This window comes from Anguilla anguilla, chromosome 4 (assembly GCF_013347855.1).
Source record: "Anguilla anguilla isolate fAngAng1 chromosome 4, fAngAng1.pri, whole genome shotgun sequence".
Classification (NCBI taxonomy): domain Eukaryota; kingdom Metazoa; phylum Chordata; class Actinopteri; order Anguilliformes; family Anguillidae; genus Anguilla; species Anguilla anguilla.
The window spans coordinates 32,801,622-32,827,123 of NC_049204.1; the positions used below are offsets into that span (position 1 = coordinate 32,801,622).

General features: G+C 42.6%; 2 protein-coding genes across 3 annotated transcripts in view; one reads left to right on the top strand and one right to left on the bottom strand.

Moving 5' to 3' along the window:
- The window catches only part of nck1b (NCK adaptor protein 1b), a 43,375-nt gene extending 28,438 nt beyond the window's left edge, over positions 1-14,937 (bottom strand). For both annotated transcript variants that reach the window (XM_035414850.1, XM_035414848.1), the window contains exon 1: positions 14,773-14,937. The gene's annotated coding sequence lies outside the window, so the exon portion shown is untranslated. The remainder of the gene's footprint in view (positions 1-14,772) is intronic.
- Positions 14,938-19,343: 4,406 nt separating this feature from the next.
- prmt9 (protein arginine methyltransferase 9) overlaps positions 19,344-25,502 on the top strand; it is a 10,308-nt gene continuing 4,149 nt past the window's right edge. The window contains exons 1-9 of the mRNA XM_035415901.1: positions 19,344-19,534; positions 20,957-21,156; positions 21,280-21,428; positions 22,020-22,256; positions 22,858-23,025; positions 23,120-23,222; positions 23,663-23,772; positions 24,001-24,193; positions 25,056-25,239. Of these exons, the coding sequence (XP_035271792.1) occupies positions 20,959-21,156; positions 21,280-21,428; positions 22,020-22,256; positions 22,858-23,025; positions 23,120-23,222; positions 23,663-23,772; positions 24,001-24,193; positions 25,056-25,239 (1,342 nt within the window). The 5' untranslated portion in view covers positions 19,344-19,534; positions 20,957-20,958. The remainder of the gene's footprint in view (positions 19,535-20,956; positions 21,157-21,279; positions 21,429-22,019; positions 22,257-22,857; positions 23,026-23,119; positions 23,223-23,662; positions 23,773-24,000; positions 24,194-25,055; positions 25,240-25,502) is intronic.

Below are 25,502 nucleotides of genomic sequence, written 5' to 3' on the forward strand. Positions count from 1 at the left end.
AACCTGTGTGTATGTTTACTTCATACCCTCTCACACAACAGTTACATGTCACATGACCATGAATCAGAGGCTACAAATGGAAAACCACAAATGAGACCCTGAGGAGAGACTGAAATGGAGATACCACACACGGCCTGTGACGCAGGCCCAAACACCCCTCCAAATGGTTTTCCCCTTATTGTGCTTTTCTGAACTGAGTAAAGGCAAGCTACCAAAGGAGAAAACAAAACAAAAAAGGGTTTGCTACTGCACAAATACTTGCTCCAGAAAAACTGAAATAGTCTCAGGACCTTAGCTTGTCGCCGGATCGTGTCTGATCGTATCCGTGACATGACACGAGATACAGAGAAGTTTTAGCAAGATTCTGCTGCCAATTTTGAGTTTTATTCACTTGCTATGGACGAGACAACAGATGTAACGAACACTAACCAGCTAACCAAATTTTGAGATTTTCTTTCATTGTTGGCTATGCAGGACACTACCAGAGGTGCCAGAATGCATGCAGCTAGAGATCATTGAACTGCAGAACAACAGTCAGCTAAAACCCTGGCACAGCATCATGGATCTGCTAGATGTCTACAAGCAAAACATAAGCGTTGACGAATTTCCGAATTTGAGGAAACACGCACTTAAGATGGCATCACTGTTCGGAGCCACACACCCCTGTGAACAGTTCTTCTCAACAACATCAGTGACACCAGACATTCCACAACTGGTTGAGGCAAAGTGTAGTCAGCCATCACACTGTAATTAAGGTTCGTTCAGTTTTAGATCAAGTTTATGTATGAACATCCTGTCAGCATGACATGGAAAAAATGTGTCTGCAATAAACATGAGAGTTCATAAAAGCCAATGGCCCTCTGTCGTATATGCAAATATTAATCTGACCCCAGAGAGGAAAAAGGTTCCCCACCCCTGAACTAAAGCATCCACCCCCGAGCACACACAGGCACACCGAGTCCATTTGAAACAGCCCAACCTATCTGTCCCCAGCACCACAGCAGTGGGTGACGCAGCCACTATGTTTCGCAATGAACATTTTTCTCTTCCTCTTTTACCGGCACAAGATCAAAGGGGAATACTCAACAGACTCAATCTCTGTGGGACACCCAGAATAGAAGGCAGTAAAGCGCCACTGTTCTCTCTCAGCACCCATCCCACTCGGCACTAACCTACAATGCAGCACAGTGAAGTGCAGAAAAAAAACATCATCAAGCCACCACAACTGCAGGCCTTCCTCCCCTCAGCACACAAACACTCACCAGAACAATTGGCACCTATCAGATTCTGACAGACAGCGTGCGTTCCTCCGCATTTGCATCACAGATGCAGTTGTGTTCATGTAAGAAAAGCAGGAGGAAGTCGATCACCACATCCTCAGTCGCGGTGTTTGAGTGATGCTGGATGTGTGCCCTGCAGAAAGCCTGCAAAACCTCATCGGACGGCACACCCCAGCGCAGAAATTTCGATTGGGGAGAAATTTGAACGATTGTCGACATTCTCGGCACAGGCCTGCGATTCACAAGGAAAAGAGCGTACTGCCTATAGCTGTCTGCAACTCTGTGGTACTGATATTATTTACAGAGCACTGTGGGCCAAATCACAATGATGGCAACTCGAGCTAAAGATATTAAACAGAATTCAAAACTGGGATTATCGTCAATTGATTTTTGGGCACTGTGCATCCTAACTGGCATCTGTGTCTAAGTCTGCGACTACTGGAGAAGAACCAGAACAGTTCCCAGGAATTTCAAGATGAAGAGGGCCATTTAGCTCAAATTATACTCTAGATTCACTCAGATAGCATTAAATATTAGGCCCTGAAAGCTTTTGATATCCCAGGAGAATGCGAACATGTTAAAAAGCCAAAGATCAAAAATCCTACCCCTATGCGCAGAAGCTAAAGCAGGACTTTTCGGTTGCATTTAACCCATTAGCATTTTGCAGTTCAACAGTGTCAAATGGTCTTTCTGTGTACAGAAGAAAAGAGGGCACAGTCTCGCTTTGCGGAACTGCGGAGGCCCAGAGACAGCACAGCATGAGCTCACTCACACTGTAATGTAACGCCGCTGACAGCACTCTAAAAATCGGCAGGGTTTTGTGCCGGTTGGAATGTGCTCTCCGCCGTCTGCTCTCCCCTCCGGCGCTGCTCTTCCTTCGATGGGGCGTAAGGATGACAGGGAGCCAATCGAAACGCCTCAGAATTTGCCGAGCCACACTGCGACCGTCAACGGCCAGCTACATTTCACATGCCCGCTCGCGGCCAATAAGACAAACGGCGCACATCTAGGCTACCTTCTAAAGAATGAGAGCTGGTGAAAACGCACATCAAAGAACAGGCCGCTCTCGACAAGCAACGGCTTGAAGACAACGCGTGCCTTCGAAAGGAATGCGTCTCAACGCCACCACATATTCCAAAACACCACCACCACCACAGTACTAGAATCTGTGGCAACATCACTTTCACCAGCCACATGGAGATTTGAAACGTCCTCGTCCTTCCTTATCTACGGCCCGATGAAGGCAGGCGCTCCTTTCCCTCCCTTCCTCTACGTGCCTTCTATCTGCCGCTGAGATCAGCACACACAAAGGCCTCCTGTAATGCGCCCTCCGCTTCATGCAAAACAGAAATAAACCACTCATCGCATCTCATCTCGGAACGCCGCGGGGGTTTTTCCAATCTGTGTCGCCCCGCTCTGGAGAGCGGGGATTAACCCTGTCAGACAACGTTGTGGCAAATGAGCCCTGCCAACGATTTTAAAAACCCGCCGATCGCTGGGAAGCCCTAACCGCGCGGTTAGGAGACTCGCCTTGCAGCCAGGAAGTTTGAAATCTCAGGCGCTAACTACCGACTCGATCAGAACTGCTTTTTCAAGCACGGATGTGTCGGAGTGCTTTAAGATTTTCTGTGGAATACTACGTAAATGAAGAGGGAAATATTCACATACTGACTTCGAGGACTCCCAGTAAAATGAACTGCATGTCTGCACCTTTTGGCCCGCCCATATGGACCTCTTACATCTGGGTCATAATCACAGCGCCTTCAAAGGCGGAGGGACAAGGGTGAGGAAACCCCCAGGAAAGCCAGAGTTTACGGAGGCAACACGCGATCCCTGCTTTTAGCCTCATACGAGGCGTAAGCTACCGTAACAATGACCTCCCTGTGCAAGTGCCTTTATGACACAGCCCATTAGAGTGGGCTTGTTCTGAATGAGGCCTCAAACTACTTTTCAATCAGCCACGTTCAGCTGAAACATTAGCAAGAGAGACAAGGTTTTCAACAGTTTAAGAGCTTCTGGATTACCAAGAAGTACAGTCAGCAAAGATAACTTTGAAACCAAACCTCTAACTGATAACTAGTCTATTACAGCAGCCTTGCACTTACCTAAAACCACAGTAACGCAGTTTATCTGACTATGCACATCCAGCTCACTAAAGGGAAAAGGGACAAGCCAAAAGTCTGAGATACCTCTCTACTCTAAAGCTAGGTGAGAAATGGATCAGTCCGGCCGGCCCACTTTTCGCCATAATTTCCCCATGAAATAAAAACAGTGACAGGAGACAATGAGTAGGTGGAGAACAGGAATGGACAGCGGGATAGCTGGAAAACAGATGAATGTGCATTGGAGGAAGCAGGACAGACAAATGGTCACCTGTGTTTGTGAACGTGTGCCTGTTGTATGTGTAGAAACGTGAGCGAGTTGCGGGCATTTGTGCATCTTGAGCATGTCCATGTGGATGCCTTAAGGAATAGTTATTGAATAGATAAAACTTCACATGATGATCGCTTCAAAATGCACATGATCTTGATAACTCATGAACTTATCCACAGAATGGCTTTGCCTTAATGGTCACAGCATTAAATTAGTCAGCATTTGTCAGTTAAGCAGGTATAGTCATGACCTCAGCTGCAGTTAGCCAGGGCAGTAGGGCTAGTCATGACCTCAGCTGCAGTTAGCCAGCGCAGTAGGCCTAGTCATGACCTCAGCTGCAGTTAGCCAGTGCAGTAGGGCTAGTCATGACCTCAGCTGCAGTTAGCCAGGGCAGTAGGGCTAGTCATGACCTCAGCTGCAGTTAGCCAGCGCAGTAGGCCTAGTCATGACCTCAGCTGCAGTTAGCCAGCGCAGTAGGCCTAGTCATGACCTCAGCTGCAGTTAGCCAGTGCAGTAGGGCTAGTCATGACCTCAGCTGCAGTTAGCCAGTGCAGTACGGCTAGTCATGACCTCAGCTGCAGTTAGCCAGTGAAGCAGGCAGTTATCTTGGAATCTTCTCTCCTGACTTCAGCAATGAAGCAGCATACAGGATACGAAGCTACAATTATAATGTTTACTTAGGATTTCCTAAATGAGAGACGTGTAATATTCATATGCAGGAACAACACAATGTGATACCTAGATTCAGCGAACTCTGCAGAGGCAGTTTAAGCCAACACTGACTTTAACAGTTTAACCACTGTGTGAAATACTGCCAATAAGAATTAAACTGAAAATAGATAGAAGCCATCAACTGGGCTTAGTAAAAGTGAGAGAAATTCATACCACAGAAGGCTTTGCAGTCCTCAAGTCAAAGTCAAGAAACCTGCCCTCACGTAAATCATTCAGCCTGATCCAGCAGCTGCTGCGACAGAATTGTCCTGACTGGTCAGATCTAGCACCTTTCTTATCTTTGTCTAGCAGACAAAGATAAGAAAATACTTCACAGAGCCTGGGTCACCCTTGTATGACGAGAGAGGTCTAAGATTCTAATCAGGATCCAAAACCCACCTAAATCAACTGTCAAAACAACCAAGCGAGATGGTGACCTTGAGTCAGGAGCTGTGATTGAGTACTCCACAGCCACGAGAGGTTACGATTAATGAAAATGAAGTTCTTTATTCCAAGATCACTTGATGGGGTGATCTACGTCTCCCCAATTATTTCCCTCTTAAGACTGTGAACCCAGAAGCACTTACCTGAAGCCTAAACACCGTATCATCTTAAAACCAACACAGAGCACGAAAAATGATACAACAGCAGCTGCTAGATATTCGCCTCAACACAATTTGACAGGCCCAAGCCCTGGGGCCTGGCAGTACGAATAAATACACGTCTTTGCCCTGAATCACCTGACATACTGTATCTGCCAGGACTTGCAGGAGCGCAGGGAAAATGAGGAGACGCATTCCAATGACATCATCACGCAAACTCAAAAAGGAAGAGAGCTGGGGGGGGGGAGGCCAAGCGGAGAGGAAACAGACACCGCTCCGGCTCGGGGAGTCGAGGCGCGGTCGCACCTGCAGAGCCGTTAACGCGCGGGCCTGCCACCGTAAAACCAGGTCAACGCGCTGAAGCGCGTGCGTGCCAAGCAGCCTCCAGCTGCCAACCCAGAAGATGCCATCTCCCTGTGAGCGGAAGGCATGGGCGCCGGAATAGAGGGGGCACCGGGATTTTTTGTTCCCCCACTTTCAGGAATGCCATGCTAAAAACTTTCCATTGGAAAATGTTTTTTGGCGAGAACGTCTAAGACAGGTATTACAGTAATAGAACGTTGGCATTGGTGGTCACTATCAGCCAGTCTATGCTATCAGCACGTCTTGGAATCCGTACATATTCACAGTTGTAACCCAAGTCGCAGGACGCAAAATAGCCGTTAGGAAAGAAGTTTGAAATTATGAAGCAACGTCTGCGCCATTGGATTTAATGGGTCGCAATGAGATCATTCTGAGTGTGTTGCTTGTCGTAAAGTTGATATAGTAAATAAGGTTGTATTAATATAACTAAATGTATATGTATGAATTTGTTTTTTTTACATTTAGTTTATTATGTGTATTTTTACAGGACTCACATTTTAATAGGTAACAATGTCCAGTTATCTCTAATAAATATGAAATAAATACACTAGCGGTTTGGATGGTCGATACACGTGAGCCGGTAAATGCGGGCAAGAGTTTACGGTGTTGCGAAAACTGAAAACAGAGTGGTCAACTGCACGCAAGGCTGAATATGAATTTCTTCTACTTAAAGGAGTACCATGGTGATTTTCACACTTTCTCGGTTTTATGTGCTATTTGCACAAGAGGCATTGAAGAAACACAATGAGTAAAGTATTAAATATGTCCGTTCTGTATTTTTGGAGAAATATGCGTTTTAAATTTATCGTCCTATTTTCAACCGGTTGAGAAAGTTGTCAACTTAGTGTGTCACAAACACAGTAAACACTCCCCTTTCCACGCCTCGTAAACCCATGGTTAACTCGAGACCCATAGTTTGCGCCGCTGGCTTACGGGCAAAACAATGCAAATATTTGACTAACGTTAGGTTCACTTAAAATAGAGTGCCTTTTAAGGACTATTAGATTATTTCTGGTTATATTCATTTAGCTAGCTAGCTTGCTAACGTTAGCTAACTAGGTAGTTTGCTTTCATAAGGCAATGTTATCGATAACGTTAGCTAGCTAGTTTGCTTTTATGAGGACGTTATAGTTGTGCTTTTATCTTAACTTGGCTAGCTAGATAGCAAAAATTATAATTGGATATAAGTCAACGTCCTTATCTTAGCTATCTATCGATACTTGATATACTACTAAGCTAGCTAGCTTGTGAAAAGTCTCCCAAAAAGGGCGCTTATCATGGGGGTAGCTATGGTAACAGGGCACGGTCTGTCAATCATAGCTAACTGACAGTTCTCATTACCACGCCCAGACGGTTCGGGTGAACTTTTATAGTGGGAAATTTAGGCTTAGAAAAATATGTTTTAAAGTACAGTGAAATGACTGAATAATAAAAAAATTATGCACATTTGTTTTGTTGTTGCCTAAAGACAACTGGGAAGTGTCACGTTCAACCACCATGTTACTCCTTTAAGGGTAACGGATACTCGTAATTTTGCAATCATATCTAAATTAAGTCGTTAGGCTAACAACGTTAGCTATTTTCCAACGTTAGCTAGATCAAAACTATTAATCTATAGGCTAGCCTTCTAAAACGTGAGCCTAGGCAGAGAACAAGCCTATTCAGAGATTGCAGAAGCGAAACAATGTTGCTAATCGCGTGTCAGTGTTTAGTTAATGTTTTGCAATCGCCGCCTGGCTACATCATTACAATGTTGCAGTCACTCTGCTTGTCTGAAGCAGGCGGCACTTACGGCTAGATGAGAGCATCAATGTCACAACATTTCAGTTCAAATAAAAATATAATTGTTGCCACACAATTAATCTCAAAATACACTATAAATAAAGTGCTGTGTTTTATGAAACGCAATGTTGCATGGAGTTCTTCTAACTTTCATTAAAGTAAACTTGATTTTCCCTTCGTGTCCCCCCCACTATGTGGTACAATCCGGCGCCGTTGGCAAAAGGCGGTACAATCCCTTCTTTTTAACGTCCTCTAGGTCGATGAAGACAATGTAGAGCATTCGATCACTGGGTGGGGTGTAAATGTTTGGCACCGTTCCTTAAAGATTTTCTTTCTACTTAATTTTTCATTCTTTTACTTTCCTTTTCGGTGATTTCAGAAAATGCACCCCAAGGAGGGTGAGAAATTTCTGTTCAAGCAGAATATTCATATGCAGGTACTTTCATTCTCACCACTGAGACAGTCTTGCATCCACACTATATTTTCAGTTGATCGAAACAAGAACTTTCTCTCTGTTCCTCATTTCTATAAACAAAATTCCTACATCACAGTTCAGGGACTGCACATGACACCAAAAAATATTATTAATTTGCTAAACAGACACCCCCTTCAACTCTCGCCTTGTCTAGGACAAATAAGGGTTGTGACTTGCAACACTCAATAGGCGCTTTTCCACCATAGGGCCAAACCGTTACCAGGGCCGCTCCGTGGACGGCTCCGTGGACGGCTCCGTGGACGGCTCAGGACTCGTGGGAACGGTTACCGTTTCTGTTTCCACTGTCAGGCTGCTAAAACCAAGATAGGAAGTATCTAAAGAAAAACTAGTGACAACAGCAAGTGAGGCCGTGGATCAGCGACCCGTTGTGTAGCTAATATGCGCCAGCTGTTGTCGTCGCTCCCCATTCTGTTTTGTTTTTGTTATGTTATGTTTCGTTGGCTGACGATATGGAGGAGGATTCTGTGTATTTTGGTTTGTTTTTGGTTTTTCTTTTTTGCGTATCCTCCACTGACCATCACTGTTGCACGCATCACAAAAACTATTACACTACTAATTAACACTTACATTACAGTGTGAAATATCCACATTATATAATACCACTAACCTATTTAAAGACACTCAATTTCAAAAATATAAAAATAACGTGTATAACTGAAATATTTTGAGCAGTAATACTTACATAGCAATGATGAAACGTTATCTGTGTTCAGTAGTTGGAGACAGACAGTAAATCAACAATACAGTTCAATCCACTTCTGTTTTGCTCCAGAAAACGATGTCAGATAGGTCTATCAGCAAACATATGGCTTAGCTATGCCCAGAAGTCCTCAATAATAATAATAATAGTATTTCCCAAGAAATTACAAAAAATCGTTAACAACGTTTCGTTAAGTGCAACGTCTTTTACTGCTACCACAGAATGCATAAGTGAATGCGATGATAAGAAATTTTTCGGTTACGCTGACCTATAAAACGCTATTCCAAAAGCAAAATTAGACATGTTATACATCGTTAGAAAGCTTATACTCTCACCTACTGAATAAATGAATTGTCAATCAAGCCAGACTGTACTAAAAAGGGCGACAACGCCGCAAACGACACGTGTGGTATTACGCACAGCTATTTTGGAAGGTACCCAGACATCACAAATGCGCGTACATTTCACAAACGGATTGTCCAAGACAATACATGACCACTAGGTCTCAAAAGGGACATCTCTACGTGTAAAACCAATGGTAAGGTTATGTATTTATTCTATATTTAGTCCCAGATATTGACTGTAGAATGACATGGTATCATTTTTTAAAACTTTGTCTCGTTTATTTCGTTATTCAGTGAGCAGCGTTTTCACTGCTGCATTGGCATATCTTAGGGCTATTGTCGGGTTTATCTTGTTACTATGACGGAATACGATTTTTGAGTGGAATTTTTATTTTATTTTAGCTTCTCTACCGACCTAGCTATGGAAGAGGACGTGAAGAGACCGTATGCGGAGTCACAAAACTGACGTAATGTGAAACCAAGTGAATACCTACGTCATTAAGCCCGCCCACCAGAACGGTTCTGCTGCACTGAGCACGGTTGTCTAACAATGCCGAAAATATTGTGCTGGGCACGGTTTATAAGCGTTCCGCACCAAACCATTTACAGGTGGAAACACCATTGGAACCGTTCCTCTGCGTGCTCAGAACCGTTCGGCCCTACAGTGGAAAAGGGGCTATAATGTATTCATTTATGTTGCATGATATCAAATAGGCTACCAAAGTCATTCAAGTTGTAAATGAATACAACTCCAGCACCCCACGGGAGATCTGAACCCCAAAAACCTGGATTACAGGTCCTGTTGTCCTAACTTTGCTTTTCACAAATCAACGTTTTACCACTGGTTTTACCACATGTAGTCTATATCTAGCTACCTACCACTACTATGGTCCCCAAAATGCTAAAATAAGAAAACATTGCATGTTTTCCTTACAATACGGGTGAAAAATAAAATCAGATAAGCAGAGGAGTAAAATCCAGGTCAAAAGATGAAGCAGTGGTATCCAAACAAGCATACCCAAGGATTCTCCCTCTGAATTTTACAGCTTTACAACTCTGTTAAGCACACTAGCTCCATTTACTCGCAACGTGGTCTGAAAACATGCAACGAAAACCAAAGTAAAACTGGTTTTTAATCCCCTCTAAGCGCTGTATGAAACAAAATTAAATATGCATTTTTTTCAATCTGAAACCATTCACACAAGGGTGGGAAAGAAATGTACAAGAAATTTCCCCAGGCAGAAGTACAATTGCGCAAGCACATTTTCTTCTTTGATTTCCACAGCAAACTGCACAAATATAAAAGTTGAAGCGGTCTAAATATTAAGAAACAACAGATAACTTCTGTAAGAAAATTAGGAAGCAGAACTGCAGACAAAAGCCAAGGAACAGTTTCATTATTATGGAGATAAGAAAAAAAACCTTTCCAGGAATTCAGCAATGTGTTATGATATTTACAACAACAAAAAAAGACAAACGGCTGAAGATAAAATAGCCTAGGCTACATCAGGCTGAAAAATAAATCCCAGACAACATAGGCAACTGCATGTTCCACCTTTCAAAAGCAATTTGCTTTAAGGTAAAATCCATTGTTAATTAAACAATTCTGACCACAGCAACTGTCCCTATGCAGTCCTGAGACAGGCCTAGCAACTCCTGGCCCATTATCTCGATTTCAGGCCAGGGCAGTCCATCAGTATACAGAAAACTGTGCAGTCAGGCCAGTGAGGAGCCAGTCCATAGCCTCTGGGCCTGGGTTGCCCTGGCTGATGTGTAGTGGGCACACGGCATCTCTCCAGGAGACCCAGGTTTCAGGGCTAATGCATGAGACAAGCGACACTAAGTGAGAGAGTCAGCAGGCGAAGCTAAACAGGACCAGACACACAGATCATAGGAACACTCACTATCTGAAAAGCAACGGTTAGACATCGATATTTCTGCGAAAACTGCGCAATGGCGCTTTGTTTTTCACTTGTTTTTTACATCAAGAGGTAAATTAATGTTTGTGGTTCATTTTAATTTGTAGTCTATAAAATAGACTTGAATATTTTCATGAACGATTTCATGAATGTTTTCATGTCATTGAAACAGCAGGCCTATTGGAGACACAAGCTCACAGAACCTTGAAAGATAAAGGATAGCCTAATAAATGTGCGTGATATAAAAGTGACTGGTTTAGGCTATATCCAGTACACAAGAGATCAGGGTGATAAACACAGATTCAGAAAATGCGTTCAGGGCTCAGTCACAGCACAATTCAAAAAGGCATTTCCCCCCAATTGAAACAATATGAGAGTCTGGCAGACACAGACACCAAACAAAATTGCTTAGTCAGGCTGATTACGATTAACCACAAATGAGGAAGGTGGAAGGCTTGTTACACAATTATGAGGCAGATAAAGGCACAACTGAAATTACGTCACATTAGACAGATTTAATTTTAAACTTAAGCGCATCCTCTTCATGCCACTGGCAACACCAGTAAAATCAAACCCAACCATGTTGTCCACTGAACATTTTACAAGAAACTTTAAGAGCACAGTATCCTTTTAAAAGCAATGTCTGCGGAAGTCCACTGTCCTTATAAAGCAAAAGCACTACACAGAAAAAAACAGTTATGCAGTGTAAGCCAAAACCAGATGTTATCATGGAACTATCAGAAGACCTACACAGCATGCACACACGCATACACACGCATACACACACGCACGCGCACCGACACCATCAGTCAAATGAAGGGAGGACCCAGGGGTATAGTAGGAGTGGTCTGGGACGACAGGGTTTGCACCGGGAGAAAAGGGGAGGAGACCAGTTTTCCACAGGCACTGGACATTTCTGTGACACTTAAGTTGAAGGCGCTCAGTCAAGTGGGATGACTTCTGCCCTCAAAGAAATGGCTCTTTATAAATAGCAATTCTCATCGCATCACATCTCCCAGACTCCCAGTACAGCAAAACCTCTTTCTCTGTCCCAGCTCCAATGAAGGGCTGTGAAATGGTCTGTCAGTGTGGCAGTTATTACAGAAAGAGCACCTACCTGCCAGCTGCAATAGCCCCCTTCCTTCTGTGCTCTCCTGCTGTCTGTCTCCCTCTCATTTTCTCTCTCTCTCTCTCACACACACACATTTACGTTCACGCATTATTATAATTTTAACCATCTACGCAGCAGATGACCTTATCTAGAACAACCTACCGAGCTCGCATTTTTACACACTACACAATTTTACAGTTGATTCTGGAACAACTGGGCTGCTTAAGCAATGAAAACGGCACAAAAGAAGGGGATATTGTCATTCATTGGTGTCGTGCCACTTTGAACAGGAGACAGAGCCGGGTCTGAAATTACAGCAGGTGTGCCTTTTAATCCCTGTAATTGTGACAGCGCTGAAACCCGGGTCATTACCGACAGGCCAGCTCAAGGAGAGCCTCAGCACGACGAGGCTAATCTTTAACATGCTAGCACAGGAACAGCAAAACAGCACAGGCGCACGGGCCTTTCGGCCGTGAAGAAGGGAGAGGTTTTCCATTCACTCAGTGTGTGGAGCCAGGCTGTCTACTGTAGCCTCCAGTTGGAAAAGTATTACAAAGCATACACCTCCACTAAAAAAGACATCAAGCAATGATGATGTATTGGTGGTAATGGCAAATAATGTAGAATTAACAGCTTAAAATTGATTTTTTGAGTTAACAGGCTACTATGTCTATCTTTTGAAATGACTCACAAAGGGGCAGGAAGAAAAACACAAAATAAATCTGATTGATTGATTTCTGAAGGTTGATTGGAGATAACCCAAAGTTCTACACCGATGCACTGTCAAGTCAGAACTCTATACCAGCCAAGACTATACCAGAAGACTATACCAGCCAAGCAAAGACAGAAAGAAGCAGTCAGCAGAGCTTCAATGCCCACATGGGCCAGCGAGACACAGCGAGGAACAGAAAGCTACAGCCAAAGGCACTGAAACGCCACTAAACCAAACCAAGCACCAATAGCCTCACCTACAGGACACTGGCTTAGATTCATTCAGCAGATCAGGACAGTCTGCATTATCACTCACTCGGTCACTCTGTAACAAACCCACCTTGTATCCTATTTTTTTTTAAAAATAGGATACAGGTGTAGTGGACGAGACAATTTCATAGTACCTCAATATCCAATTACAGCATTTCTTAATCCTTACTATGGTCAATGGCTCATAAACCCCTCTTTAGTCATATCCAGGGTCAGGAAGAGCACTCTTGCAGAGGTTAACCACAGGCACATTAGAATGTATAGGAAATATCCAAGTGAATAGAAAATAGCACAGGAATTATATTATAGTAAAAATACTGTATTATTTTGAGAGTGGCATGCGTTTTTATTCTTAAACCCTGCTTCTAGTTTTCATGTCTTAATATTCACAAAAGCTACAACTTTCAATCACGATCAGAGGGCCCTGTTTCACAATGTAAAACTCCACTGAGCAAAAACCGGAATCCTACCAAATCTGGAACGAGGACCTGTACCAGGTTTTACTTAGCTCAGTTATCCAGCTAACTCAGTAGTCCTGCTTCATGAAATACCCCCCAGAGCTTGAAGTAAAATTCTCTGAGCATCCCAACACCTTTTATCTTAACTCCAGCCCACAGCATAACATGTAATTGGCTGAAATAGGTCAGTTTTCATAAGAACTATCGTAGTGGGCATCTGTTCTCTGAAAGTGAGCAGCACCTAAGCAATCCCCAGAAAAGGTAAGTCATCGTTGTGGGATGCAGAGTACTGGAGAAACCCTGGGGAAATCGCAGTCCCGCTCGGAGCAGCAAACACAACATGGACACTAACAGGAGGGTGACACATGCAGTTGTAGGACCTCCATTTTCCTCCAGCGCACATTTTATTTGGGAAATGTTGGAAACTTTCATCTTGGAAAGAAAAACGACCAGTCTCAGACAATGACTTGCAGCAATTCAGGAGTTAAGTTTCGGGTGGAGTATAAGGTCAATTTAGCTTTTTGGAATTCACCTTAATATCTGTGTATATGTGATGTGGGTGGATAGAAATTTTATAGACTACATTTATTGGGACGCCCTTCTTTATAAGAGGACACTTAGAAAAATATACTGAATACACCAGTATAATGAACTGTAATGAATCAGGTAGCCAAATTGCCATGTCCCTTTTATGAGCTTTGCGTCATACACACGGGGAAATGACATTTCATTCTCCTCTAAATGGCCCACAGAGTATGGCTAACTCCTTGAAGATATAAATGAATAATTTAAAAGGTTACATCTTGAGGTTCAGAACAGAATAATCTCTATATGAAAGTCATGTGACTGAGAAGTAGGCTTTGCACAATCAAAACATCATCATCCTAGTTGGGTCGTAAATATCCACCAGAATTCAGTTCATATTAGGATTGAAAAATATTTTTTTAAATCGATAGATAGGAGCCTAGCTATTAAGATGTCAGACATCCCACTTATCAAAAGACATTTTTAAAAAAGGGGAAATGATGTGACAATAAAAATTACTTTATTCTCTCTTTAAATGCTTTGACAGTTTAGACGACCAGTAACGGTGCCCAACCAGGTCAATATTTAGACTGGTTCTGTATGGGAATTGTGAAAATACTGTCAATGAAACATTAACTTATACTGCTTATTTATTACGTGTTAAGCGACATCTTCCACATCCTAACAACAACTGGTGAAGAGCAACATCGCCTGAAGGACAGCTTTTCCCCTTAAAGAAATAAGAACTAACACATCATCTTGAGGTCTCTGAATAAGAGGCCATGCCGATTACTGTTGCACGGATATCACTATCAGTCGATAAAAACGATTCGTTGTATAGAGACTTGACTGATAATATAGTTATTTGAATGGAGTTTTTAAATAATGTCTTGTGGGTTTTAAACAAATCTTCCACTTATGAACAAATGAAACACTATCGCATATACTACATCAAGTGGAACGAGCAAGGAAAACATACCGTCTATAGATTAAGTGAAACATTGAATTGAGAAGTTGAGGCTCTAAGTTTCTATTAGCACGGAGTAGTGTTAAAATCCCTTGTCCACGGCGTGAATGCTGGCATCCAAATAATCAAAACAAAAACAAAATGTTGCTCATATTCTTACCTGATGTCTTGCTCTGAGATCAACAGCTGTACATGCGTACTGAAATATAAGTACACGCATTAGCCGCAAAAATAAACACAAATGATTATATTCTATTAGACCGCCTTGATTCGAGTGTATGCGTTTCAGCATGAAGCGCACCCCTCTATCTAACTTGTTTCTACCCTAAATCCCGTGTTTGCCTCTATTGGCTGGCTGTGACCAGACTTCCCCTTTCCATTTGATGATAGCTACGTCTGTCAAGAATTACAGCCCAGCAATAAAGTTTCAACCCCTCGGGAATTTCGAGGTCCTGAAGCGCTTAGTGGCGAGTTCCTTCATAGCAATTTTCTCCTTGTGAGCTTTCTTGAGCGGCGTGACACTAGCAAGACAGACCCACATGGTTCGACAACGTAATGAATGCGGTTACGTGCATGTCAATGTTCAGGAAAGGACTATCGATATGTTTTTACTCATGCAAACACACATTTTGTGTCTTTGAAAATGTTTAAACAGTGTCTTATATATGAAAATATATAGAATTTTGACTGTTATCATTTTGTGTTTTAATAAATTTAGAGTCAGTCTACCATTCAGGAAAAAAGGTGTAATTTGTGACTGGCTGACAAGTAGTATGAAGTCAAAATGTGATCTCCTCCTTGAACAAGGTTAGTTAGGGTCAGTGAGATGTCTCCACATTGTGAGTTTTTGTCAAACATAAATGCCATTTCTGACCATAAAGAGACAACATTCCACATTCCGTATTCCATATATTTTGTGAGAAATGTGCTCCAATTTGCTACTTTGTGCAATGTAAAAAGTATTCCTCATTTACATATTTCAGTTTAACAAGTATGGGTCATGTCATACAGTTCTTTGAAAAAGTATTTTAAACAAGCATTGTTTCTCCTGCTTAATTTTCCTGTTGAACTCAATGGAAAAAATATTCAGGAGAAACAATGCTTGTAGTATCTACTGCATATCTGGTAGCAGCACGGTGGTTTGAGGCTCATTTGATACCTTGGACCCTTGATGACTTAAAGCCGTTTAGCCAACAAATGTGTTCCATATCAGCATAATTTACAGCTGAATCTAGTCCCACCCCCCAATTCCCATAGAGATCCATTCAAAAAAGACTTTTTGTATCGCTTGTAGGACAACCTGAAGGGTGGGGGGCGGATGAGTGGGGGATGAGGGGGTTGTGGTTGTGGATGTGTGGGTGCGTGGGTGTGTGTATAGTGATGTTTTCCATCTGCTGGATGAACACAATATAGTTTTACCCATTAAAACCTACCCGTTTGTCTGAATTCAATCAGTTCTGCAAAGAAGAGTGCGCTAAAATTCTTCCACAGCAATGTGAAAGACTGATTACAAATGAATGAAATTATAGGAAGTGTTTTTTTTTCAGTTATTGCTTCAAAAGGTGGGGCAACCTTTTGAACACAGGTTATATGGATGTTTAATAACTTTTTTCATTAAATAAGTTTAATAATAATGTGTTTTGTGTTTACTCAGGTTCCCTTTGTTATATTATATTACAATACTACATTTTGCATGAAGATCTGAAACCATTCAGTGTGGCAAATGAGCAATAACAGAGGAAATCAGCAAGGGGGAATATTTTTTTTATGGGACTAAGTCATAGACTACTCCACATTTTGTCTTGCTGGCAGTGTATTTAGCAAAAGTATTTTGTTGCATGCTCTGAGTGATAAAAGTGCAAATCCATTCAATATGTTTTTATTTAGGGGGAAATCCTTCAATGCCATTACTAGTGTTATTGCCATTACATTCAATGCAGGAGTAATCCTAATTTTTGCTTTTACTTTAGCAGTTAAATGGGGCATGCGTATGTGTGTGTGTCTGTGGGTGTACATGTGTCCAAGTGCAACTTATTGCAGAAGAAGCATTACCTTTACAGTCTGAGGGGACATCAAAAAGTGAATGATGCATTCATAGTCATTTGTATGCCGCATACAAATAATTTATTAATTAGATCGTCCATAGTTCATAATAAAATTATCATTGCGTGGCATTTTCATTTCACAAACCCAACTTGGATTTTGGTCAAACATACAGTATACATTCTAGAATATTAAATAGTGACTCCATAATGCAAGTGAAGAATATCCAATATTACAGTATACAGTTTAATAAAGAAGACTTTAGTGGAGCAGTGCTTGATTGAGTTGACATGTGCCAAGAATATGGATGCCCTAAAGTCTCTGCAATGCCTCGGCCTGTCTGAGTATAAGGTTAATCTCAACTGTGCCTAGTCAGGACGCTCAGTTGTACCTAAGACAGGAAATTAAGTGTTTCTTGATAATGGTCTGTGAGTGTTCCAAGTAGATCGTTCTTTCCTTACAACCACTACAGCACAACGCTGATGTTGCCTGAACTTTCAGTTAAAAATTTTTTTTAAAACATAGCTTCCATGGTGTTTTCACATGGCCAGGAAGTGACGCGTTTTCCTAGAATGGAATGCAGTATCTCTGACAGGCAGTGCTAACAGCGTTGCTTGGAAGGGTGAAAGGCGCACTGCAGGATACAATCTGTTTCCTGTACAAAAAGATGTCTTTACTCTCGGTGTCCCAAGTGCCCATTTCTGTACTTGTTAATCAAGAGGACATGCTTGGTTTGAGAAAGTACTCATCTGTGTCTCATGTGCGACCACAAACAAGACAGGTCACTGCTTTTAATATTATAGCTCTTACGCTGTAGATTTCCATGAGGTTTACCTATGTTTTTTTTTTGTTTTGTTTTGTTTTGTGAGCAGTACATGTTAATTTATACTTGCAAGTCTAATTCTATATAAATTATTTAATGTAAAAGTTATCAAAATGCACATGTGTCTGTGTCTGTCTAGGACAATAACATCATAAATGTATCACAATCATTATGTAGAAATGCATATGCATATGTACTCCTGAGTATGTTAATAATTAATAATAATAATTGTCTATATGTAAATATTTAAGTTGTTATGGTAAATCAATATTCAGTTAAACAATACTGTAGGTACCTTTTAGCAAATAAGTGTATATGCATTCCACCTGGTGGTTAATGTGTGAAATATACTCTGCATACATTGTCTGTAATGAAGGTGTAAAAGGCAATCCATTTCTTCTCTAATTTCCCTGCACAGAAACACTTGAATTTGCTGAAAGTACATTTTCAGAAATTTACATTTTTATTGAAACTTACCCTCCCATAATTTTGGCTAGTGTCTTCAGTGTTTAGTGAGTGATTAAATGTTGCAGTGGTTGTGCAGCCATGTATGCAATCACATTCAACACAGAAGGAAAAACATGTTTACAAGGTACCCCAAATATGTCAGCAAGTCTCTTCTTGCTCCTTGCTCACCATTATGAGAGCGTAACTAAGTGTTATGGGTACAGCAGGTATGCTACTTTTGCATGCAGCATCCCCCGTTATAACTATGTAGAACTCAAAATTACAGCTTATTTGAGGCTGCACCCTAAATGTCTCTGAGGCATTAGAATGGCAGTGTAGTATAATGGGTAAGGAGCTGGTCTTGTAACCTAAAGGTCACAGGTTTGATTCCCAGGTAGGACACTGCCATTGTACCCTTGAGCAAGGTACCAAATCTGCATTGCTTCAGTATATATCTAGCTGTATACATGGATGCAATGTAAAAGCTATGTGTAAGTCTCTCTGAATAAGAGTGTCTGCTAAATGCCTGCAATTTAACTTTTTGTGCAATATACTAAGCTTATTTAAGCATACCGCACTGAGATAAATCCCACAACTGCCACATAATTAATCCGCAAACTTTTGTACTTTTTCCTTATGTTTCTTTTGCCCAAATTTTCACCATTAGAAACAACCAAAGCAGGTTTACTTATGCTACATTGTAATGTAATACATAGACAATACACATACCTGTACATTATGAAAAATTACTGACTTGTGCTGTAGATTTTTTTTTAATTTTATATTTGATGGAGCACATAAGGATTCTCTTGAGAAGGCAAGATAGAAAAATAACATTTTTGTTACAGTGGGCCAGTCTATGTATCACTTCACAGGGTGTGTGAATCGACCAACACATCCAATGTTGCATGTCCTACCTATGTGGTTTGCTCAGGTATATCAAGGAAAAACTATGGTTGAGTTATTAGTGAAATGGTAGAGGCTTGAAAAGGAAGGTTTATTATTCAGCCATGGTGATGCCTGAAAGCCCTCACCTGTTGTTTCAAAAACCTTTTCTTGAGATGACTTTTTGAAAAGCCATCCAAGAATGAGATCAATGACGGGAACATCTGCATAGTAGTATCCAACATTTCCGGCATATCAACAAGTGTATACTGATGTCTCCAGTAAATTTGTTCCAGATTACATTGGCTCCAGTAGTTTTTTGTTTGTTTATTTGTTGTGCAATCGAAAATGTATATGTGGTCGCTGTATATCAGTAATTATTGATCTGATGGTGGCATTATGACCCGATACGGGAGGCACTGGGGTACTGGATACTGATGGTTGGTCCTCTGCTCTGCACTCCAGCACAATAGATGGCGGTATGTACCTTTTCAAGTTAATTAAATCAGCAGTAACGCAAGCATAGAAGAAGATTTCTAAATGCACTTCCTGAAACAATATGGCGGTGATTTGAAGCTAAGCGCCGTGTTTTCTGCAGTATCTGGTCTAAATATTTTTGTTTTAAAGAGGGCTCAATGGCATACGCCATGCGTAACTTAAAAATAAGTAGTTGCAGTAACGCATGTTAGCAAACCTGCGTGCACATCAGAGAAGACGAGCTAAAGTGAGTAGCTGGCGAATGCTCTGTTTTTTTTTTAAAGCTAGGAATGGAAATGTGCTGCCCTACTCTTAAATCCTGTGATTTGTGTTTTATTTATTTAAGTGGTTTCTAGCTAATCCTTGCAAAACGCATATATTGCGGTCTAGCTCACACGGTGTGAGGTCAGGCCGTAAATTATCCTTAATAGCCTACTGCATTTTTTCCTTTTGTTAGTCTGCAAGTTGGGTTGCACAGAGTCCTGCTAATTTTAGATCGTTAACGTTATGTAGCACAATTGACGTTTATACAATAGCATAATCAACACTCGTTACGTGGTGCACTGTTTACCTGAAGACCCGTGTTTGTTTCGGAAACCTAGTGTGGTGTATGCCCTGGTGGAAATTCCAGCTTGGTTCTCGCCTGGTTCTTCATTTGGTCCAATGCATTAGCCTACATGTTATCCAAAGCGACGTACAATAAGTGCATAACGAATGTCATTGGAATCACCAAATTCCAGGTGATATCCAGTTGGAGCAGAAGCTGGTTCCAGCTCGATTCCATCTTGGACTGGTATCTGAAATTTCCATCCATCAGGGTGGTGCTATGATGGCCCAATATGCAAGAACCAAATTGTCTTTTAATGATGCCCCTGCTGGGTTTAATTTTAAAAAATCTGTGTGAGAGCTGCATCAGTATTGCACAGCTTTTTAGGCACAGTACCTGCATCTTGGAAGTTCCTGCTTAAAATGCTTAGTCTTTCCTTTGAGCAAGGTACCTGAATTATATGTTGTTACTATGAATGGTTGATTTTTGAAGTCACTCGAGATATGGGGTCTACATTACGTGCTTATGTATTAACTATTCAGACATCTGGTTATCTTACCAAACATACCTAGTACTTGCATTTTAGGCTTTTAGCAGATGCTATTATCCAGAGCAACTTGCACAGCTTTCATTTTATTTACCCACCCGCAATACATTTATACAGCAGATATTTATAGAAGCAAGTAATCTTGCTCAAGACTACAACTCAATGCCCCATCTCGTAATCAAATCTACAATCTTTGCTCACATTCACGAAAACAGGACCCCAACTGCTACAATTGGGCGACAGGCTTAGCTTCCTAATACATACAGGACATAATCTGTTAGACATCCAACAGGCTGGCAAATCTATAAATGCATTTTTCTCCCTTCACCTAATAACTAAGCAAATGTGTGGTGAGCGTTGTGTTGCAAAATGGCTACTGTGTATCACCAAAGTGTGTGCTACATGTTGGTGGTGAATACTACTACCACTACTGCTTTTGATGGGAAGGTATGCCGAATGCTAGCACCCAGCCCATGCTACTGTAGTCTGACCCTTGTGTTTTTGTGGGAAGGTATGCCGAATGCTAGCACCCAGCCCATGCTACTGTAGTCTGACCCTTGTGTTTTTGTGGGAAGGTATGCCGAATGCTAGCACGCGGCCCAAGCGGGTGAGGCGGAGCCGGCGGGCTCCCAGGGAAGACCCGGCCAGGAACGAGCTGGTCTCCAGGTCCCTGGAGAGCGCGCAGCAGTGTCTGTTCAACCAGGACTACGGGACCGCGTTCGTGCACTACCTCCTCGCCCTCAACCTCGCCCCTGTGCTCAAGGACTTCGCCAGGGTATGCGGTTTGCTTCGCCCTCGGTTGGAATAATGAAACTGTGCCTATTTGGGTGGGGGATTGCCTGTGCCAGTCGTTCAGTGGGTCTCGTAGTCACGTGTAATTCTGTGTGGTTTCCTGCAGGAGTCCTTCAGATTCACACTGTTCAAATGGGCGGAGGAGCTGGACTCTCTGGGCCGGGTGCAGGATCTCTTCGACTGCTACGAGCAGGCCCTGGAGCTGTTCCCCGTGGATGAGGTCATAGTGAACAGCATGGGGGAACACCTGTTCAGGTGCAGAGCAGCACTTCTGTTTCTATAGCCTTCTCATTCCGCTTTCTCTGGTGCGGTCATTTTTACACGGCTTTCTCAATTGTATGTTTGCACTCCATTATCGGTGCAATGCAGCGCATATTGCAAAGTGAAGATCGTTGGTTATATTAAATTATACCGTTTATAAAATCGAAGTATGAACTTTGTAATATATTACTGAAGAAAGTTTTGCTGCATGAAATTAAATACAGGATAATTATTTTGTTGTATTTACAATACGTTCAAATTGTAAACCATATAGTTGAGCTTTACGTTTGCATGAACTTTACGTTTGTATCACAAGTAATATCACATATCACATATCTCACAATATCACATCACACATCACTGATTTTTATTTTGTTGATATAGAGAATGGTAAAGATTTAGTCAGGCACATCTTTGATATTCAGTAGGGTGTGTAAGCTCTTCACCTTTCACCAAATCAAGTGCGGTTGCTGTTTATTATTTGCTGGCAGCTCAAACAGTTGAAAACTGCCCCAGTAATTATCCAGATGTGTCTTTGTGCTATACTTTGCAAAACTGTACTCTGTTCTCTTTCTGCCCTCTCAGAATGGGCTTCAGAGATGAAGCTGCAGGGCACTTCCACAAAGCGCTGAAGCTCAAACCGGACTTTCCTGAAGCCAAGGAGAACTTCTACCGGGTGGCCAACTGGCTGGTGGAGCGCTGGCACTTCCTGATGCTGAACGACCACCAGCGCAACAGGAAGTACCAGCAGGCCATTCAGAAGGCCGTGCGTTCCGGCTGCGCCACCGTGCTGGACATCGGCACCGGCACGGGAATCCTCAGGTGAGACTCCGCTTCCCGCGATCCTCGCTGTCTGAGAGGCACATCGATCCACAGCTATTTAAATTGGTGTCATCGCTGCCATGAAATGAGCTGAATTTAGTTAGCAAAAAACAAACTGTGTGCTTTCTGTATCTGTAGCTTGATATCAGGAATATGTAGAGCACTTGCTATGTTTATCATCACTACAGTGGTGTCTAATGCTGTATATGCCCGTTAGCTCCAACTAAAGTATATCAGGTGTCCTGTAACAAAAATAGTGCAACCTTTTATGTTATATACTTTCCTCTGTGGTTTGAACAAGGATAGTCCCTGATATGCGAGCTATTATAACCTCGGAACAAAAGGAAGTTGTTCCCATGTTAGAATTATTAGAATCAGTTTATAATTCAGTGAAAAATGTAGTAGAATTACATAACTTTCCATTCCTATAATTGTTCAGATTTTCACAATTGGTCATGCTTAAATTGAAGTCGACCACAAAATGACCAAATCTTACCACAAAAAGATCTGAATCTTTGGTTGGTTCATTATTTTTATGTAGTGTTACTCTATGTAAATGTGAAGAGGAAGATGATTTTCTGTGTGTGTGTTTGTACGTTAGCATGTGTGCTAAGCAGGCTGGAGCCGCTGAAGTGTACGCCTGTGAGCTCTCCAAGACCATGTACGAGCTGGCCTGTGAGGTGATCTCAGCCAACGGGATGAAGGACGACATCAAGGTCGTCCACATGAAGTCTGTGGAAATGGAAGTGCCCAGAGATCTCCCTCAGAGGTGAGACGCATCTCCTCCACCCTGGCCTACTCACGGCGCGGCGTCCTGCTTGTTGGGACGCTAGCTCACCAGGCCGCGTGTTTGTTTGCGGAAGGGTCTCGCTGGTGGTGACCGAGACGGTGGACGCAGGCCTGTTCGGGGAAGGCATCATCGAGAGTCTCATCCATGCCTGGCACAACCTTCTACTGCCCCCTCAGGTACCCAGCGCTGCTCTCCATCCAGGCTTTTAGTGTGGAGTATTATTTGCGTGCCACAAACAGGCCTTGTTCCAAAAGTATGTCACTTATAGTGTCTTTCACTTTCTCTGAGTTGTATTTATAGAGAGCAATTTTCTCTCTTAATTATTTTGATTTTTAACTCATTTAAATGACCGCAGTTGTGGTAATCTATCAAATGTTCATTGATAAAATCAACAATTAATTTTTATAATTGACATTTACGATAAGATCAGTACGCAAACAGAAGCAAGCATGTTTGCAAACCACACATGGAAGCAACAGCGAAATCTTTTTTATTGTACCATACAGTTAAGAGCACTACCTGGAGCCTGACTATCGTGTTGCTTGTAGGAAGGTACTATTTTAAGATTTAGCTTTAATGAACTGATGCTGTAGCGGACACCTGTGTCCCCCTCCAGAGTTCAGGGGACCCGTCCTGCAGCGCCGCAGAGATGGGGCGGGTTATCCCCGCAGGGGCCACTGTCTTCGGGATGGCGGTGGAGTGCCAGGAAATACGCCGGCACCACCGGTGAGTCGCTCACAGCGGGCAGCTCTGACCTCATTAGACAAGCTGCTCGGTGCGAGTAATCCTGTTCCCTAGCAGTGCTCATATCTGTTCGCGTTGGACATGTTAACACAAACACAGCTGAAGTTGTGAGATTTCGTTTTTTCTTCATTTTTTAAATAATTTGTGCGTGTGCATGTGTGTGTGTGTGTGTGCGTGCGCGTGCGTGTCTCTGTACGCGCGTGTGTGCAGGTTGTGTGTGTCGGAGGCTGGTGACCTCTCCTTGTCAGCGGCGGGAAGGCTCCACAGTCCTGTCAGCTGTTCTCCGGATGCTGATGACTCCTCGGAGCCCTACACCACAGAGCGACTGAGCAGGCTGCCTGGGGGGTACTCAGCCCTCACTCAGCCATTTCAGGCCCTGGACATCGACTTCAACAACGTGCAGGTGACCACAAGTACTACCTTAAACAGCTGTGTATCTCTGACAGGATGTGATTTTTTCCTACGGCGTGCAGGACTGCCAGCCGTGGGCTATGCGTGGCAAATTGTGGTCACTCACTCTCTCACTCACTTACTTACTCATGGACGACCTGAGAGGGACCTTTGGTAGGAAGCATGCTCAGGTGGTGCTTCGTTTAGTAGGACGCATGCGCAGGTGCATCTCCCAAAATCACCGCTTCGAACGGCACAGCTTTATCGCCTAACGTTACTACGTTACTTACCCTAACAGCGTTTCGCCCGCTTTAGTTAACCTAGTTAGCGCGTACCCCCGATACAGATGTATGGACACACGGAGGACGACAAATAACGTTACAGAGGTGAGGACATGCCATAGCTAGCTAGCTATATAGTTAGCCAAGTTTTATTCATGACACTTTATTCAGGTGGGCCGTAGGTCTGGACGGTTTCGTGCTTGTTAACTGGTGTGTATCTGTGACTGGTAATATCTACCACCTGTGTTTGACAGGTAATGATATCTTACACCCATGTATCTCTGACATGTAGTGATCTCTAACAGCTGTGTATCTCTGACATCTCTGTAGTGACCTCTAACAGCTGTGCATCTGTGACAGGTAGTGATCTCTAACAGCTTTGTATCTCTGACAGGTAGTGATCTCTAACTGCTGTGTACTTGTGACAGATCTTGATCTCTAACAGATGTGTATCTGTGGCTGGTAGACTGCGGGTCGATCTTACATTTTGATTGGCAGGACCATGTGCGCAGGTTGACAGAAACGAGACGTGACTGAATGCATTTTTTACTTGGCCTTTGTGCACGTAGAGAGCTAACAGCAGCCCTGTTCCAGGAGCTGGAGGGGCTGTGTACCCGGGAGGTTACCCGCTTCAGGCTGCCCGTGACTCAGGAGGGCGTTGTGGACGCCCTGGCCGTGTGGTTCCAGCTGCACCTGGATGAAGAATACAGCCTGTCGACTGGGCCCCAGGAAGACACCTGCTGGGAGCAGGCCGTCTACCCCATCCAGACCCGCACCAGTAAGAATCAAACTCATACTGTGCAATAATGCATCAGCAAGAGTGCTACCTTAGAACTAACCACATGCTGCATAGAAATATATCAGAAATATCACTGCCACATTAGCACCAAATGCCTGAAGACTGCATTATACACAAATATGCCTTAAATATTGTATATATGTAGCTGTTAATTATCCCTGATGTAAAGCGCTAATAATAAACAAATCCACGTCACACTTCACATTAAGAATTTAAATACTATTAAAATTAGACCAGAGGCA